At 37.2% G+C, this 20,750-nt stretch overlaps 1 protein-coding gene across 5 annotated transcripts in view; it reads left to right on the top strand.

Moving 5' to 3' along the window:
- The window catches only part of nfic (nuclear factor I/C), a 93,511-nt gene that overhangs the window by 15,182 nt on the left and 57,579 nt on the right, over positions 1–20,750 (top strand). For all 5 annotated transcript variants that reach the window (XM_084390059.1, XM_084390058.1, XM_084390057.1 and 2 more), the window contains exon 2: positions 13,430–13,961. In XM_084390059.1, coding sequence (XP_084246185.1) covers positions 13,430–13,961 — 532 coding nt within the window. The remainder of the gene's footprint in view (positions 1–13,429; positions 13,962–20,750) is intronic.

Here is a 20,750-nt window from a genome sequence, read left to right as displayed (position 1 = left end):
CCACTCTAGTTTCTCTAAGCTACATATGCTCATGCTTGGTTGTCCTATACTCATCCATTATTAATATAGCTTGTAAATGCTGAGCTATTGTTTTTCTATTGTTCTGTTGTTTTATGATTGGAAAATGTAAATTCAGCAGGTTTGCCTATAGATCTGGCTTTTATTTGAAAGGTGAATATTTGATTTTGGACTGAGTTTGTAGCATGCTGTAGAACTAGTCTATCTTTTTCAGAATAATTCACCTTGAGTAGCAATATTAGTATGAAAAATGATCAAATCATCTTCACTGTGACATGTTTTTCATTGAATTGAAATATTAAGCAATCAGTTGAACAGAGTATTTTCAGTCAGTTGGATATTATTGGAGGAATAGTTCTGTTCTTTTCCATTTTATTGGTTTTAGCACAATTTGCTATATTGTGCATCCCTAGTTTTTCAAATGCACACCTACTGGCCATTATTGTCAACATTACAGAAGAGAGGTCAGTGAAAGCTTTCCGTGTTTAAATGAATGTGTGTGATGATCAGATGAGCGAAACAGCTGGATTATAGTATCCAAATACAGTGTGTATTTAAACTGTGGGATTAAGGTTGCATGGCAGTCACTGAGCGCCGTGTCTAGGTTTTACACCACTATCAGCCTGATTGAAAACGAATAAGCGGTTCAGACTGAAGCTCTGTGATTGGCAGTACTTAACAGTAACAGTTGGTTTACCAGGTGTGCATCCAGTTCAGTAGTAATGCACTTGAACTGAGAGGTGTGGTTGGCTGTTTATAGAGATATAGAGGCCTAAGTGCACTACTGTGCTAACTGTGTGTGTGTGTGTGTGTGTGTGTGTGTGTGTGCGTGCGTGCGTGCGTGTGTGCGTGTGTGTGTGTGTGTTAGAGTGAGTGAGTGAGGGCAGGAAGGGTAATAATCTGAGGTTACCTGAGGTAACTGTGTCGTTGTTTGCAGATGTCACATGATAGGATCCAGAGCTGTCTTCTTCATGGTTTAACTTCGGGCATTGTCTTGGGACCTGTGACAAGGGCCGTCCAGGTCCTCTATGAAAAAAAAATTGTCCCAGGCCCCATGTTTTTTAGAAACACCAATGGTAATGCTCTATCTTTCATTATATATCACTTAATCTCTAATTTCTCTTTATATTTCAGTGTAAAAACCTGTGTTTTATGAACTAACCACCCACAACCCTGTTTAACTGGGTTGCAAAGGTTTGATGAATAGGCTTCTGTTTAATTCATCTTTTTTTTTTTTTACTACACCCGACAGGAAGTTAAATTGGAATTAAAGGAAGTGGAATTGACTGAATTCTGGAAAAATTGGCTTTTAATTTATACTTAATTTAGTTAAGTATACATTTTAGGTGAAATTTCAAAGATATCTGTTTGTTTGTCTGTCTGTGAAGTATATGAAACATTCAAGACTTTTTAAACTTTCAGACCATTTTGTCAAAACATAATTCAAAGTTTGTCTTGACAGGCCTTCCTTTTCTAGATAAAAATAAAACTTTTCATGCAGGTAAATTTTTGCCGTGACATGATTTTTTTTATTTTTTTTTATTTCAGTTTGTTTATTGTTTTATTGAAAATTCTGCATCCTGCTTAATTCAATTTTGTCGCTAGCAAATTAGCAATGCAAAGGCCCTGAAAACATTAACACTAAAAATTGTGTGCCTTCAAGGTGTGTCACTTTGGATAAAAGTGTCATCCAAAAGCATATATGTAAATGTAATTGTACTGTAGGTACATAATGAAAATAAGTGGTGGATTTTTTAATGTCCACCTCCTGTGGAAAACAGAAACACAATTTCACTTAAAGAGATGTTTGTATCTATTTTCTATTGATCATGACTAACTGATGGATAAGAGCGTTATAACCATCCAGATGGCTGGTGTAGACGAGCACACTTTAAAGAGCTGATTCAGGTATCTGAATCACAGTGATGCATCAATGCTTTACAGATTTTGGCGCCGTAACCTGATTTGCATAAATCATGAATTGGCCGCTAGTGAATCATTGCAGACAGTGAAAAAAGAAAAGAAAAATGGCACTATCAATGGTCACAATGCATTCTTGCTTAATCTTTGAACCTGTAATCAAAGTTAAGCTAAACCCAGAAAAAGTCTGCTCTATATCGCAGCAATCTAATCAGTCTAATCTAAAACACCGGATGCATTTTTGATGTTTACAAATTGTATTTGTCAAGCAAATGCAGGTATCTCATAACCTTTGTAAACTGGCTATTGAGAGCGAATGGAAGCAAGAGCCAAGCTTAAGCTAGTCTCAGCGGTCAGCTGGGAGGGACCCGTTTGTTGAGAGAGAGAGAGAGAGAGAGAGAGAGAGAGAGAGAGAGAGAGAGAGAGAGAGATTCAGAATCATGCAAAGATTTGGTCTGTAGTTGGGTGACCCAGCTATTCTCTCTAATCCTCTTTTATGGATGCCTATTGTTATGGCATGCAAAGGTCATAGCTCAAGTGGAATGGATGCATTGCATTTTCCAAACAGCTTGCTGCTCTAATTTACCCTATGAGTCTGGAAAACTCTTGATGCTGGAATCACTGCTCAAACTGTCTGAGACATTTGGCCAATGTAATTGGACTCCAGGAGAGCTGTGGTCTAAAACAGGTTTAACGGTTTTGATAAACCTTCCAGACCTTGAAGTCAACATGAAATTAAAATGGATTAAATTAGTTTTTTGTTATAGTTTTTATTATTATTATTGTGCACACTTAATCAGTGCATGTGATTCCTATGAAAAATATGTTTGTTTTGGTAATCTCTAAAAAATTTGTAACACTCCCCAATCAAAAATTTCAATTGACCGATAACATCTAAATTTTTCAATTGGCCCAAGTGAAAATCTGTACATTTAATTTTAGAATTTACAGAATTTCACTTGGGCCAATTGAAAAATGTAGATGTTATCGGTCAATTGAAATTTTTGATTGGGCAGTGTTACAAATTTTTTACAGTGTTCAAAATGGAATAAATTAAACTGATTTCATCCACGTCAAGCAGACTGCTGATAAACAAACTTTACGCAGTCTGTTTTAAAATTAATGCAGTTCATTTGTCTGAGTTATTTAGGTGTATCATGTATTAACATTTCTAAACACAAACATTTAAATACTTTAAAATTACATTTTTAATTTGTAAATGGCAAAGCAATTACATTTGGCATTAATTGAACTAAATTTATACCTTGCTAAGATTTAAATATATCAAATAAATAATAAATCTAATCTAAACCATTTAAGTATTACTTTTGTCACAGTTTGAGCATTGTTTTAATTATACTGTTGTGGGTAATGCGAAAAAAAAAAAAAAGGTAATATAATAATAATTGCACCAATAATAGCAAATGACAATAGTTTTGAAGCCGTTGGAATACAATGAGATGATCCTGATATTCCTGATAAATAAAACCAAAATGTGCCCTTCATTTTAAAATATATTTAAAGAAGTAAAATGGGTTGTAAACACCAACAATAATAACCAGCAGCGGTTCAAAATAATACTGGACAAAAGATCAAAAAAAGGAGAGCAACATATAGAGAAAGAATTGTAAAGATTGAATCATTCTAGAATGATTGGGGTGATTTTGTAGGGGAGTAAATCTGCATAGAAAATAAACAAATTACAAGCATATATAAATACAATAGAACAAAGATGCATGAAATTAGCAGTGCTTTATGTTTTCAGTAAGTCTAACAGTGTTCAGGTACGGAAATACTGTTATAGCACACGGCCCGAATTGAGTTCTCTTTCGTGTCATCTTGTGCTCAAATGGCTTAAAATCGTTTGAATGTTTAAACTGACAGGGCACATGCAAATGGTAATTTTTCGCTCTATGATGGTTAAACTTTGCAATTAATTCGAGAATCGCATACGTTTTGAACCGTGGTGTCTGGTCCGTACGGATCAACTACGATCCCTATACTTGTCATCGCACATCGCAGATGCGCACATGGCATTATCGATGCTAAAATGATATATCGTGCAGCCCTATGGCGGAATACAAGTTGCATTGATTGGCACTCAGATGAGAGCTTTGTGTGGTTTTGTGATTCATTGCGCAAATCAATTCTGGGAAGGCACAGCTGTTTCCCAGGAGCACGGTTATGCCCCAGCCTTTTCTAGCAGTCCCTAATGATCAAACAGCATAAGAACAGACTGCGGCCTGTGTGTTTGTTAGGGAGTGTTTGGGCTTGGAGTCACTGGGCTGTTTGTATTTGTGGTTCTGTGGTCAGCATGTATGCTAAGACGATGAAGCAGCAGCTGTCCCTTCCTCTAAAAGTGTGAATGGGTGGAGCGAAGGAATGAGCTGTATTCACCAGACTATACAGTGGACAGGAAGACAAAGTGGATTATTAATAACTGCTGGCATATTTGTTTGAAGAGGGTATTTAACAGCAACGTTTCAACAATAGTGATTGATGAACGTCACTACTGTGTTTTATTGTGCATAATTCATCACTTCATGCTATTCTGAAGAAAAAGTGTTTGTTTTTTTAATCTTCATGATAATTTTTCTCTGCCTCTGAAATGACTTTTAGAGATGGCATAATCAAGGCTGCATGGATGCTGAAAAATGCTGTTATAATAGGCGTTTTCATCATTTTAGTCAATTCCTATGGATAAAATCATTTCCACTTAAGTTTATTTTTGTTTTGTTTCACTTTGGAAATAGAGCTATATCATCATTGCAGATGTTAAAAGCATTCCAAATGACGTTTCTTGTCATATTTTAAAGTAGGAAATGCTATAGCCATGTGCTTCTCTGCTAAGCAATAGAATACATGTGAAAATGGGAGGGTATTTATCCCCAAGAAAAGAGATGAGATGAGAAAATAAACTGTACAAGTAGAGGTTCAACAAGCAAAATTTCTGTATAAAGTCAATGTCAACTGTCATTCTCAACCCATTTTACTTCCATAATGTGACGTGTTTCCAAGTGAAAGAGGATATTCAGTTAGAAGAAATGTAGAGCAGGGCTTAATTTTATTCATTGGGAATGTTATGTACCAGAATGCAACTGTCTCTAAATAGCTATTTGTGTATTGGTCAACATTATCTAGTAGCCCACGCTGCATTACCAATGTCAGTGGAAAAGGGAAGTCATTTCGTAGGACGAGCAAGTCATTGACGAAGTAATTTTTTTCCCCTTTTCTATAACATGTACAAAATGATCAGGAACGTGCATTGATGGTACACAGCGTCAGTTTTGATTTTATGTTGACTTTAATCAGAGAAGAAGAGGTGGAAACTGCATTGGGCCTCATGCATGAAACACAAGCAGAACAGTGTAAATAATTCGTAAAATCATTCTTACATTGAATGCAGCAATTTACATGAGAATGGTATTACGATTGATTTAGCCTACATAGAAATTCATTCTGCTCATGTGTAACGAATAAGGCCAAAAAAGGAAAAATACAGAGAGATTTCTCTCTGAAATGAAAATCAAATATTGCTTGATAATTTCAGGGAAAATAGTTGACCTTTTGTGCAGCATCACAGAATGGTTGTAGTTTGTGTGTGCGTGGGTAAGGTGCAAGGTGTCTGACACCTTTCAGAACTTCATTTCTTTGTTCACAGTGATCTTGTCCTCAGTCATTTAGAAACCAGGAAACTTGGGGACATTTTCACAACTGGCATCCCTTTCTGCAAATGAACCAAGCAACTGCTGAGTGGAAAATACCATACGACTGAATTCTTTGCACGCACAATTATACTTTCGTGTTTCGTGAGCCCCAATCTCTGCTAAAATCAGGGTACTTGAAGATGTTTGTCAAGTTAGTCAGGTTGCTTTCTGGATAGGAAAGGCCTAGCGATAAACATTTTGGCACTTTTATTAAAAAAGACAACATTTTCCCATGTTTTAAAAGGGACTGTTCACCCAAAAATAAAAATGTTGTCATCATTTACTCACCCACCTCATGTTGTTCCAATCAAAATGATTTTCTTTCTTCTTTTGAACACAAAAGAAGATATTTTGAAGAGTATGGGTAACCAAACAGTTGATAGGCCCCATTGACTTTCATAGTATTTTTTATTTTATTTTTTCTACTTTGAAAGTCAATAGGTGCCGTCAACTGTTTGGTTACCAACATTCTTCAAAATATCTTTTTTTGAGTTCAACAGAAGTAAGAAACTCATACAGGTTTGGAACAGCTTGAGGGTGCGTAAGTGATAACATTTTCATTTTTGGGTGAACCATCCCTTCAATTTATGTTTTTAATTGAAGGCTTGCGATTGTTCCTTCCCCCACTCCCCTCATTCTATCAGACACATGAGGAACAAAGACTTGAAGATCTAGTGATTGTGAGACACTAATTGTTGTAAAGATTGAATCATGCATATAATTATGCTGGTTCATCTTTGTTTAAAATCTTAAGTAAACAAACCCTCTCCTTGTTCCATCAATGGGAGGTTCATGGCATTTCAGATGCTAATGAAACAGGTGCTTTTAGCTGTCATGGTAACATGAACCCTGTGACTTCACCCTATGATAGAAAGTCACATGCGTCTTTTGGAATATGCTTTCCTGTTGTCCTTTGTGCTTATGAAATGAAATTTCCCACCATCTTTTTGCCCCATATTATCATGTGATCTTTGTTTTCAGTAGTTCTTTTCTCCTCATAAATTCAATTAGCCTGATTAAAGGGGAAGTATTTATTTATTGTAATTGAATTTCAATTTTTTGGCAACAAGATTTTAGATTAAGTTTCATCTCAATGTGTAAGGAAAATGTGTATTTGTAGATACCATATCTGGTCACCATATGAATCACTTTTTTTGCTGTTAACTTGTAGAAATAAATTCACTTAAGTCCGTGAGTGTGAGAAATTATAATTCTAAATCTAGATACATGTTTAAAAACTTTCTAAAAATAAGGCAGTATTATTAAAAATAACTAGAAATTTGGCCTGTTAATAAATTAAATAAATTAAATTAAATTAAATGCTGATTGATTTAACTTTAGAAGCCAATTTATTTCCATGTATTGACTGAATTTCTTTGGACTGTATACTGTATGACAGGCTTAAGATGGATCGAGTTTGTTTTGGTCGTTCATACAGGACGTGCTGTTGCACTAGTCACATTTTTCTATTATTGTTTTAAATTAACAGTCCTGCTATATTTCTACTAGTTTCCTACTAGAAATAAAAATGTCACATTAAATAGAAAGAGCAAACAGTGTAACCCAAATACCACTGCAGCACATAGTCCACACACTGCCTTTCCTCCTGAGAGAGGTTGGTTACCCAGCATCCCCCTCCCTACATTATGATGCTGCGTGTCTGAGGGCTGACTCAGCGATTGTGCAGAAGAGAGAAAGAGAGGGAGGAAAAGAAAGAGGCAGTGTGAGTCACAGAACATCCACTTTGATCCACTCAGCATTCAGAACCTCATCTCCCATCAGCCCACTGGGCACAGAGGAATAACCTACTGCAGTGTTCTGTGTCTTTGATAAGCTCTCAGATGTATCCAACAGTGTTTAGAAAGGAAGACACACAAAGGACTATAGAGATATAACTTGTTGTCATGGTTAAATTTCTAATTCTTTAAAGTACGTAGTGCTTTGTTTTTATTTTAGCAAGTGTTTTTTCTTTCTTTCAAGATTTACGTGAGACAGTGTGGACTAATACAGTCTTAAAACATAGGATTTTGGTAGTGGACATAATGTCAAGCAGTGATAGCAGAAAACTATCTGAATTTTTATTAATATTTTAATCTATGTTTTTTTATTTTTATGTGGAGCACAAGGAGCATTAATATTCAATGGATTATATTTGAATGTTTTATGGAAATATTGCTTGACATCCATTGTTTAACGCTTTCATCAAAAGAGCAGCTTGGACATTCTGCTAAATATCACCTTTTGTGTTACTCAGAAGATAGCCATACTTGTTTCGCAAGATATGAGGGTGAGTAAATGATGACAAAATTAGCATTTTGTAGTGAACTGTTCCTTTAAAATAAATGGCGATCACTTAGAGCACCTAAAATTATACTTTCTCTTATACGTTTGTATACATTTTAATCAAAAATCGAAAAAAGTGTCAATTTCCCATTTACTATTTGGCTCAATAGTTCTGAATTATATTTGATTGGTGATATTTTAGTGCATATTTTATTGCCGTAAAACTTGTATAGAAAGGATGCAGGACATTGAAATACCCAGAATATCTCATTCTAAATGTGTCCCAAACAGAAGCATGCCTACTCTTCCCCGTTTTGTTGTGTCTCTGAAAGAATGTCGAAGTTGAATCCATTACCCAGATCCTAGACTATCCACTTCTCAGCCAGTCAGTAGAAAGAGAAAGAAAGTGCTTTTGGCAACAGCAGTGCAACAGTGCAGGAAGGGTGGGGGGGTGAATGTCTGCTGTTAATGCTCAGAGGGCATTCTGGGTAAATTGCAGTGTTACAAAAATTCAAGGCTTACTGGCATTTTCTTTCCCTTGGCGCACTGCTCTCTGCACGAGGTGAAAGGTGAATCATTGCAAAGTATGAAAACAGCGTTATTTAATTGATCGCTACATATGGTTTTACTAAAATAGTAGTTTTAAAAGCAGTAGTTATTTTTATTGCTAATGATGTGTCTTGGAAAATCTTCTAATTTTTCAGGATCATAGTCAATTTTCAATTCCCCCGACTACGTAATTTGGGGAAAACTGTCTGGGAAAAGCTCAGCCCGGGACACATGCTTGTGACACGCAGAGTGACCATAGCAACACTTTGTGTGGGTGTGTGTGACCGCAACACCCCAATTTTGTCATCATTTGGACTTCTCCACTCCCTCTCTCATTCCCGTTCTCTCTCTCTTTGTCTGTACTTGGAAAAAGATTTGCGCAAAAGAAAAAAAAAATCACATTCTCTGTTTAAGACATAATAAAGATGGTATCCGAGCAACGGACAGGAATAAAAACACATTTCCCTGAGCTCCGCAATAACAAAATGATTCAATTACTGCATAAATACAGCTGTGTGTGTGTGCGGCTGACAGAGCGAGAGCGGCTGAGTTGGTAGGCCTGGCTTTTTTAGGACACTCCAGTGGTCACCGTTTCCCTCATGCTATCACAGCCGCCCTGCCATCAGCCTCCGTCAGATCAAAGATGCTCAGTTCATCTGCCATAATGAAGCCATTCATCAGCCGTGTTTATCAATAACATTCTCATCCTTAATGTGCACACGAAATGCAGTCAGAGCGCTCTTCTCAGACTGATTGTAGTAAAAACAGAGCATTCCGTTGGAGCGCGTCCAGGCCTAATATGGAAAAAGACAGAGTAGGCAGGAGAGGGAAAGAAGGAAAGAGAGAAATGCAATATGCTTCTCAGTTCTCCACTAAAAGTCTTCATGTTGGTGTTGTAAATGATGTAGCAGTAAAGCGGAGAGTTGAAAAATATATATTTCCAGGCCGGAGATGTGGCCTTGCGTGCTCTGACACATTGAGCCGTGGTGCTTATGTGGATGAGCTGATGTTGTTTCTCCTCATCATTTACCATTTATTCTTATCAAGGGCTTGGCTGTATGATGGTATATATTGTGTGATGTGTGTCTGCTGGTAGAAATTGTGCTATATATTGCAGATGTTTTAACGTTATGTACACGTTAGCGACACAGAAAGTAATACAAAATTACTACCAAAATAGTCAAGAAGAGGAACAACTTTTAATTAGCCTAAGAGGTTTCTGTGCATTGTGGCTAGTTATTTGAAACCTAATATTTAAAATGTTATTTTGAAAACTTTGTTTTATGATTTATATAGCTAATCATATGTAACTTGCCACATTAATACAAAATTCAGCTGATGTATTGTGACATGTTAATATATTATCACTTTAACAGCAGCTTTAAATGTGACTCATCTAATCAGAATTACATTTTATTCAGTGTTTTGTTTTTGATTTACGTGTTACATAATGTGATGCTGTGTTTGCACTGATGCCAGATCTTTTAATCATTTATGATTAACCATATCTTTTCATTTGCGTCAACAAATGTCATTTATTAAGTATTTAACTCATCTGATTATCCAAATTTATATATATTATGTAAGGGATAATTCACGGTGAGATGTGCATTTAAACAGTTTCAATGCACGACGTGGAAGAAAAGAACCACCTGACGCTGACTTGTTTAAAGCACAGCTAGCCATAGATTATCCCTCTTATACCATGGTCATTTGCCAGCATTGACAGCTTAAAGCTGTTATTGATGTTTGGAGTGCAATATTTGACCGTTACGGCTCGTTAGATCTAGCATTCTGCCTGCTTTGAATCAGACACAGAGATAATGTTGTGCTTGAGATTATATTTATTTGAATGAATACATTTTTGCATTTATTTGAATTAATTATCGAGAGAGAGAGAGATGAGAGATGAGAGATGTGTGTGCGTGAATTACCTGTGTCTGTTCAGCGTCTATCTCTATTAACAACGAAGCTAGGACTTTTATTACTTTAAAACCAGCAATGTTACCCCCTTGTTGCTCTCTGTGTGTGAGTGACGTATGATTGCGTGCGCTTAATATAGAACGCTGATTAAACTGTCTTTTGAACTACCTGTGCATTAAACCATTTTATTGCACACCTTCCAGCCAATCATAATTGAGTATTCAGACAGACCATGGTGTGTATATATATATATGTATGTGTATGTGTATGTGTATGTGTGTGTGTGTGCATATGGTATATGTACACATTTATTTATTTAGTAATTAATTATTTGTTCAGTTATTTAATTTTATTGCAGAAGTGGTCCTTTGTCGTACTGTGATTTATAATTTTGGTTGTGTTCAGGAAACCTGTTTGCAATTCTGTTTAGCGACACTAGTGATGCAGAAACTACACAGTTTCCCAGTCCTAGCGGAAAGGAGAAAATGCCCAACAAATGTTTATTTCTGCTGGAGTGGTTGGTGCTGAAGCTAGAGCAATGTAAGGAGCTCTTAAAAGAAGAAAATACATCCACACATGTTTGCAGGGAATCTCTAGGCTAATCCCTCTCTATTCCTGAAATCACTATTTCCTCCTGGCGTTTCCTTCCTGGAAATTTCCGTTGTCACTGGGTGCAAATTGTGTCCAGACTTCACTGAGCTCTCAAGCCAGAATGTCCGTTTGAATATTTGTTCAATGGAACCAAATTTAGTTTGGAAAACTATTTTGGGTCAAACTATTTTGGACATTAACACAGCTAAATAAAACGACCTTACCGTTTCTCTAAACACATGCAGTTGAACCTGAGGAGGGTTTAGCAGTTTTTTGGACATCGTATCTTGTGTCTGTTTGTACAGCTTGGTTCTCTGGTTTTTGTCAGCCTTAACTTCCCATATTCATTCTTTCTTTCTTTCTTTCTTTGTAAATCTTTGTAAAGTTTACTCAGTAACTGTATCAGTTCCGTCTGAGTCGGCTGATTACAGATGTTGAGAGTACAGTCTCAACCTCTCAACCTTCCAATTATTGCACCCTGTTTGCTTTCAGCTTGTCCCGGTTCAAAAATTGAAATAGCTGGAAATAAAAACATTTTGACCTGCTGTTGCTATTGGGTTTTAAAAAAATATGTCAAGAATGGTTTTTATTTTCAGCCCATCTCAGTGAGAACACTCTTAAAAGAGGTTTTATAGTCTTTTCAACACAGTTGTGAATCAGCACAAGGACAGGGCAGTCAGTTTTTGTTCTCTCTATGTCTGAATAAATTACATATGCAAATTGGGGTCCTTTCAAAATGTTGCACTAAAGAAACTATATTCTGCTCAAAATATAATTTGTGATTAGATTCAAGGAAATTTGGGGCTGTTTTTTCCCACAACATGCATTGGTAAAGTAATAAACAGAAATGTCTCTAAAATCCTCATACAAAATTGTTAATACATTTTTATTTATTTATATTCATCAAGGGAAAAAGGAAGAAATTATTATAATTATTATAATTTAAAATATTTTCCCTTGAAGCAAGTGTTTTAACATAGTTTGGGTTGTATTTTCTTTTATCTTAAGTAGAATTGTTCATGGTGATTTGTGTCCAACTGTACTATTGTTGAAATGCTATCCTAAATGCATGATTTTGACTAGTTGCATTTATTATTTGCATAAAGCATTGTTTTTTTCCCTCCGCTGCTGTCCACGGCCTATCAGAGCATGCCTAAGGTTTATTTTTGGCTCATGGCCTGCCAGTTGAGGTCTTGAGGGTTGTGTTTTGAGGAAGGTGTTTAAGGAAAAGGATGTTTTAGGTTAGAAGACAGTAAATGTTCTGGTGTTTCAGGAGATGGTTTCTGTGAAGCAGCTGTAGTAGTGTAAGAGCCTTTTGCTGCCGTAAGCTGTAGATCTGGCTTATCGCATGAGATCCACAGCGTGCCGAAGTCACGTCTCATTATGTTCCTTTAAAACCTGCTCAGTGCTCGCAGCACAACCAGACCGGGGAGCGCTGTGATTCCTCTCTTTTTTCTTTATTTCTCTCTGTTTGAATTACTGCGGCCAAGCAGCCCTTGGCCATTTCTCTCTCTCTCTCTCTCTGTGCTCTGTGCTCTGTGGTTGCATTGTGCCTAAGCAGAAGTGACACGCTGGTAACTATGTCATGCTATATTGATGCAACAGCTGACACCATTCAGCTTGATTCTGAGTTTCATTACTTTGCCATAAGCGCAAAACCCTCCTATGGAACAGCTTCATTCGCATGTGGGGATTTTTCTGGCTGATGATTATCACAGAACTGTAAAGCAGCGCTCTCATTATGACTGTTTTATGCACACACATGCACAAATGGCCACAGCAGTGCGCACAGAGCTTCGAGTCTTGTTAATGATAATTGATAGATGCGCATGTTTAATGTTCGGTTGGGGTTTTAGTAACATTTATAGCACGGCCTGGTGCTAGTTTAGGGTTTTAGAAATGGTCAAATATGGAAGTAATTAGTCAGACCAAATGAATGCCGCACAAAACGGTTAAGAGACTGCGGTCTGCGACGTGCCTGGGAGGTACATCTGTGTGTGTGTTGTTGTTGTTGAAAACTTACCACTGAAAGTGAAAATAGTCAACAAAACATAATTGGATAAATGATGACTGCACATGGGGCTTCGGCGAAAGATGGAAACAATGGAGGACTGTGGGTGCGATAGAAAACGCAACACAATCGTGTGATTTGTTGTGAAATTTAAAAAAAAAACATTTTCAACCAGTGAAATCTGTTGAATATCATTGAGACTTTTTTTAAAGAAAAAATTTAATCTGGAATTTACGTTTTCTGTTTTGGTAAACAACAGAGAATGGGAAAAAACGCATTTCAATAAATGCGTCAATACTGAAAAGAGCCAAGATGATTCATTTCCTCTTTGTACTCGAATTGAACTGCAGATGTGGCTTTTGCTTGTCAGAAACCGCATTGAGTAAACAACACAATGAATAACTCGTCTTTTGCTGTTCTTTTCCAGGATGAATTCCATCCGTTCATCGAGGCGCTGCTGCCGCATGTGCGTGCCTTCGCCTACACCTGGTTCAACCTGCAGGCCCGCAAGCGCAAATATTTCAAAAAGCACGAGAAGCGGATGACCAAGGATGAAGAGCGCGCCGTCAAGGACGAGCTCTTGGGTGAGAAGCCCGAGGTCAAACAGAAGTGGGCGTCACGCCTCCTCGCAAAGCTCCGCAAGGACATCCGGCCGGAGTGTCGGGAGGACTTTGTGCTGTCCATCACAGGGAAGAAGCCTCCGTGTTGCGTCCTCTCGAACCCAGACCAGAAGGGGAAGATGAGGCGCATAGATTGCCTGCGTCAGGCGGATAAGGTCTGGCGTCTGGACCTGGTGATGGTGATTCTGTTCAAGGGCATCCCTCTGGAGAGCACGGACGGGGAACGGCTGGTCAAAGGTGGCCAGTGCTCCAATCCCATTCTCTGCGTCCAGCCCCATCACATCAGCGTGTCCGTCAAAGAGCTGGACCTCTACCTCGCCTACTTTGTGCAGGAGAGAGGTGAGTTTGCACACCTGCTACACTAACATTGGTTTCGCACATGTGAACAAATCCTCGCCCATTTAGTACCTGGTGGAGAGGATGGTTCTCAGAACTACGCTTCCGCTGAACCGTGATGACACTACTGGGAAGTCCTGTTGTGCACAGAGAAAACTTAAGCTTGTGGAGTGGCAGTTTGGTATGTGGCGTAAATCACTGAAAGATGCTCTGGCTCGCTTTTCTGAGAAAGCTGTTGACTCATCATCCTGTGCTGCTTGGTACCAGTGCAGCTTTGGCTTGCAGGCCACAGAATACACCGTTAGGCACCGCACTAGTCGACTTTTTTTAAACCAGAGCTGTGCTGTCAGAATCACAGACGGGAAGTTGTTTTTAATCAGAGAGAAAGAAAGAGAGTTTAAGACATAAGCAGAGCCAAAAACTGTAAATCATTTAAAATAAGTGGGTCTGCTCTGACAGGCAGGTAGATGTGTTTCAAGTTACTAAATGTTTTTTGTTGAAATATGAAAGCTGTTGGGGATACATGAGCTGATGTAACATTTAACCCTGTATTCATCATCTGTGAATTATTCTTTAGGTATGAAACCATAATCATTTTGCAGGTATTCAAAGGATACATATGCAGAGATAAACTTCAAACAAACGCAGGATTTCTATATTTTTATATACACTGTTATTCAAAAATTTGCAGTCTTTTCTTTTGAAAGAAATTAATACTTTTATTCAGCAAGGACTCATTAAATTGACTCATTAAATATTCAAATAATAATAAAAAAAAAAACTGTATCATGGTTTCCACAGAAATATTAAGCTGCACAACTGTTTTCAACATTAATAATAATACATTTTTCTTGAGCACAAAATCGGCATATTAGGAATGATTTCTGAAGCATCATGTGACGATGAATACTGAAGTAATGGCTGCTGAAAATTCAGCTTTGGCATCACAGAAATAAATGACTTTTTAGAATGTATTCAAAGAGAAAACATTATTCTAAATTTGAAATAAAATTTGAAAATATTACTGTTTTTACTGTATTTATGAAATAAATGCAGTCTTGGTTTGCATAAGAGACCACTTAAAAAAATATTACCAATTTAATAATTGTTTTTAAAAAAGGTACTTTGTAAAAATTAACTGTAATATGCTTACAGTTAAGCCTAACAAGCAACCTTGCACATTGTTTAAAATATATTCATTTAATAAATGTATACATTTAAAAATAACTTTAATAAACTTAATGTAAACTTAGTAACTTGGTATTTGCACGAGGATACCAGTAAGCAACATGGAACGAATATGCTGTATTTATCCATAAAGCAAACTCCAGCCACTGGACTCAAACTGATAAGCCGTAACCAGAAGTTCATCCACCTAGAAAAGTAGTCAGACCTCAGAAAGATGATTCGGGCAATTCAGCGGCTTAATCGATAGCTATTTTTACTGCAAATTTCTTGAACTCAACGACAAACTTCACATTATGCTCTTCCGCATTTTCCGTTTGTTTTTGAAAACCAGTATGAGTAAAGCATGAGTCAACATTCTTTTCTGTGGTAATTAACAGCATGCCACAGATGATGTCTATAGACACTACATAGAAGTTATAGATATAACTTTAAAGTAAAACCGTTCCCTGTAATTCAGAAATAATTCTGTAGAAGTATAAGATGCGCAGTCTCTGTGGGGTGTGTATGTTGAGGATGTGCAATGCATAGAAGTTCAGTTGAGTGGTCAATGTGAGAAGATGATGTGTGTGTGTGTGTGTGTGTGTGTGTTCAGTGCAGTGGCAGTTAGAGTGACTCAACGTTCTAAGTAGGCCTATGTGTGAATGTTGCGATAGCATCTCTCTCAAATTCCCTCTGTGCTTGATCGTGTTCCAAACCTTTTATTAAATTACCAGGTCTCAATGGTGTTGGAATTGTGTATTCTCTTTTTCATGGTACTCTAAATCTATATACAGAAGAGAGTCTTGTGTTTGTGCACCTTAAATATATGCATACCAATCAGACATGTAAATGGAATCGATTGACTCTCAAAACTCTTTATACAGCAGTAAGTTCCGGTCCTCAAATATGATACTGAAAAACAGTCCAACGACTTTTTATCACTTGTATCACTTCACTTGTGTTTGTAGTGATACAGACCAGAGTACAGAATTGCTCAAAAGTTTTTCGAAAGAAGTCTCACCCAGGCATCATTTATTAGATCAAAAATTATAATATATTTCAAAATGTAATTTATTCCTGTCATGGCAAAGCTGAATTTTCTGCAGCCATTACTTCAGACAGTGTCACATGATCCTTCAGGAAGTATTCTAATAATCTGATTTGGTGCTCAAGTAACGTTTTATTAATGTGGAAATCAGTTGTTCTGCTTAATACTTTTCTGGAAACCGTATTACATTTCTTTCAGTGTTTCTTTCAGTATTCTTTGATGAATAGAAAGTTCAAACTAACAGCATTTACTTGAAATAAAATCTTTTGTTGCTGAATAAAAGTATTCATTTCTTTTTCAAATAAATCTAAATCTTTAAAACGGTAGTTTATTTATTAAATTGATGTCACACCATTCCACTCACATATTCTGTTCCAGTCTGTTTGTTGTTTGGCGACACATAAAATTTGATTCTTTAGCTCTTTTAGGAACTAAAGACTTTTATTAGTCATCTGTTGTATAAAAACAATAGTGCTGTAGAAGGATAGAAATGCTTGCCAAGCATTTGAAAATCTACGGTTGCTGCCTGCCTTTTTTCTCTGTCTTTCTCTCCCTTACTCTCTCGTTCTTTCTCTTTTCCGCCCCTTTTTTCTCTCCGCCCCCTCAGGCGACCTTCACCCTCAGTTGTCTGGGTCAGACAGGCAGCCTGCATGTCACCTGACCTGCCTAATAGCCTACAAACTCCTTGTTGTAAACAGTCCGATAAGGAACTGTGTCCGTTCTCCCTCACTTCTACTAACGGCAGCATCACAGAGAGAGAAGGAGAGGGAGCGCAAGGAAAAGAAAAAGGGGGAGTGGCTGAAAGAAAGGCGAGAGTGAAAGAGGCATACAGTCAGCATTTGCGCTTAAAGGCACAGGGCCATCTTTCACTTGCAAGGCATGCTCAAATTCCATTCATCTCGGTGAAGTTGAACAGGGCCGGCAGTGTTTCTGCAGCAGCAGCTGTGTGTATTAGTGTGTGTGTGCGCTGAAACTTTCAGCTCTGTTTCGGTATCTTTGCTAATGGAGCGCAGAGCAGGTTGGGGCGGGGGTCCCGCATGGCGGCCAGATCGAGAAACAGTGGCCATTACTCTTACTGCCCCCCTCCTCTCATTCAACAGACTATTCGCTTCGCAAAACGATTTAACCGCAAGTCTCTCGGGGGGAAACGGCTCCCTCGAAAGATGATCAAATTAATTACAGTTTTGAAAGATTAGGCTACCAGCCTTGTTAGAGATATACGATTTATCTAGCTCTCAGCTTTAGCCGTATCGGTTTCCAGCAGGGTCACATGACCTGGCTTGTGCCCCAGTCCTCCTCTGATCTTTTTTTATAACTCTCAAGCTCTGAAGGTTTTGCTGGGACAATAAATATTTCACTTGTCAAAACAAACAGGATGGTGGTTTGAGCGAACCTGAAGACACAGTTGGTTTGGTGGCACTGGAGCCATCTGTGCCAGATATCAAGCCGAGGCTCAGTCTCCAGGCCCCGGTATCCTGCCCTTCGTGTTTCGGTGAACAAAGAGGCAGTAAAACATATAGACTCTCTATCCATTTGTTTTACATGTGAGAATGCACTGTTAGTCAGCCAAGCAGGAAGATGCAGCAAACACACACGTGCACGCACACGCACACACACACACACACACACGCACACATACACATGTTCAGTAAACACTGAGGAGCTGGAATGTGCTCCAGTGCTCTGGCAGCGGAAATTTGGGAGGGGTGGGAGAAAGAGGGTCAGCTCAGGTCAAGTTCACAGCGCTGTCAGCCTCCAACAGGGGGAGGTGTTCAGCGTGCTTATCTTCTTAAAGGGCCAGCAGCCTGTGAAGCAAAGCAGCACATACTGGGCTATGACGGGAGAATTTTTCAATGTTTTATCTTTTTTTCTTTTTCTTTTTTTAGAAAAAATATACATTTTTATATTAACTCTCTTGTACTCTACAGGTATGTCAGTAATAATTGCTTTTGTAAGTTACGTTATAATAATTCTGTAATAAGCTGTTACATCAAATATACAATGGGGTTCTGATACCATATTGAAAATTTCATCTAATTTAATCTTGGAAATACACACGGTTTTAGTATTTGGGAACAATTTAAACTAAGAAATGTAATGTAAAATGAATAAGACATTTTTCAGATTCAGTTCTGCATTTCTAGGTAACTAATCAAATAAGTAAATTGACATTTGTGACATTGGTCATGTGAACTCTCTTAGATGGTCAGATGGTCAGTTTATGCAGATTGAGTGCTACTGTCAATAAAGCATAAGAGATACAAACCATGTAATAAGACAACTTTTCTCTCAGGTTGTTATGCTGATATTATAACTTCTCCTGAAAAAGTTGAAGTAGAATAGTGACATTTTTTCACTGGTGTCTCAGATTTTTGGATCTCAACGCACTTAAAGGGGTGGTTGATTATGAATTCACTTTTCAAACTTTAGTGGTGTGTAATGTTGCTGTTTGAGCATACACAACATCTGCAAAGTTACAATGCTCAAAGTTCAAGACAAAGGGAGATATTTGCTTTTTAAGAAATCGCTTTAAGGACTACAACAAACGGCTGGTAGGGACTACACAACGTTCCTCCAGGGTTAGTGACATCACCAACCCTAAAATTTACATAAACCCCGTCCCCTGCACACGATTTATAGATTATCAAGACAGAATATGCTAATCAATGACTAGAAGATAACTACACATAATCTACATAAATTCATCAATAACCATTCAGAAACGTCCTGTTTTATTCTACATGATGTCACTTCTTCTTGAGTCTATCCATCATTGTCTGAATCCAGTTTGAACATAAAAGGCTAAAAGTTTTTGAAATTTTGTGCCGGGAGCAGCAGCTCATTTGCATTTAAAGGAACAGACACAAAACGGTGCGTTTTTGCTCACCCTCAAAAATTTACAATTTTAACATGCTTAAACGAGCTAAAACTTCACATACACTCTCTGGGGACATCAACGATTTATTTTACATCTTGCGAAAAGGGCATTATACCACCCCTTTAAAGCAAAGATATCGTTACTGACAGCTAAAGGTGCGATTTCCTGAAACAAAACAAGACTTTGGCTGAAGCTTGCTGGTCTTATGAAAAAACATCAAAGTGTTCCAACCCCACAGAACTTTCTTTTCACACTTTACTGATTCTTTAGATATTTTGGTGAAAGACCTGCTATTTAGAGTAAATAACTGTTAGCTTAATACTGCCTGCTTTCTAAACGGCGCTTCCTGAGAGGGAGAAAGCACTCTTGTTAAAAGAGTCTGACATCTCTGTCTGAAGGGAGAAACCCTTGGAGTTGGAATATGTCAATATTCAGTTCAGTAACAACTCATAGAGGAATCAAAGCTCCATTATATCATGTCAACTTTTGACACGGTTTGTCTTTACACCACTAAAAACTTGCTCTGTTGCATGAGGGTCCTATCTGTTAGATGTCTAGCTTTTTTTTTAAAAGAGAGATAAAGACAATGAAAAAGGTTTATTTAAATAATCATTTATTTTGTAAATAGGCTAATATATATAATATGTGAGTGCTGTTAATAGATTAAAAACTAATCACACATTTTTCTATAATTAATTGCAATTAATCACACCTTACAAAGTAAAGTTTTTAATATGTTTTTAATATTTTAATAATTTCACATTGAATCTCCAAATGAATGTAGAAACAACATAAAGGCAGTAGCTATATTTTAAATAGTTGTTTAATGGCATCTTTTTATGAAAGAAGGCCAGTATCACTGATGTCTCTATTAAATAGATGTTTTTGTTTTAGCCATTAATTATATCCATTCAGCGTTACAGTAGAATTGAAAGCTATCAATTTTAACATTTATTAGGCTTTAAATACAACAACCTTTAATTTAAGTCCCAGTCAGACAAGTTCAGATTTTAATTCATAGTTATTGTTTATGTTGTTTTTGACCCTTGTAACCTTGTAAACAGTGCTTTAAGATTTTCAGGTAAGTCTAACAGTTAGGAAATATACAAAAATTGTATAAAGTTATCAAACACTTCACAGTCTTCACATAAATTAAATATAGATTATTCCTTATTAAAGCTACAAAACTTATTCAGTAAAGAGCAGTGAGTGATTTTCTCTTTTTCTTTTGTTCTTTTACTATCCTTAATGACAGACAGCAGCGGGTTTATTAGGCTGCTGTCACTTTAATACCTGCCGCACATGACGTGTATCTGACACGCATCCCATTTTCACAAATCTCTTTACGTTAAGACTTAATCTAACTCATTTAAGACTGAGCTTACGAGGATACTCGACAAACGGGCATTTTGGCATAATTTTGCATGTTTTTATCCGTGCAAACTCTGTCTGAAATGGCTTTCTGTGCCACAGATTGTGCCAGGGGTTTTTAAACTTATGAGCAGAACATGAATGTGGCAATTATTCATTACCATGGTATATATCTATATTTTTTCATAGTTTCTAAATTAACTACAGATGAAATGAGTGAAAACCAAGAAATAAATGAAATAACCAAGAGAGTTGAGAAAGGGGAAACGAAATATGAAGTGACTAACTGAGCAAAAGACACACCGAACAAATAAAACAGCATGAGTAA

This window comes from Rutilus rutilus (genome assembly GCF_951802725.1).
Source record: "Rutilus rutilus genome assembly, chromosome: 19".
NCBI classification, from domain to species: Eukaryota; Metazoa; Chordata; class Actinopteri; order Cypriniformes; family Leuciscidae; genus Rutilus; species Rutilus rutilus.
This window is presented reverse-complemented; position numbering and strand designations above follow the sequence as displayed.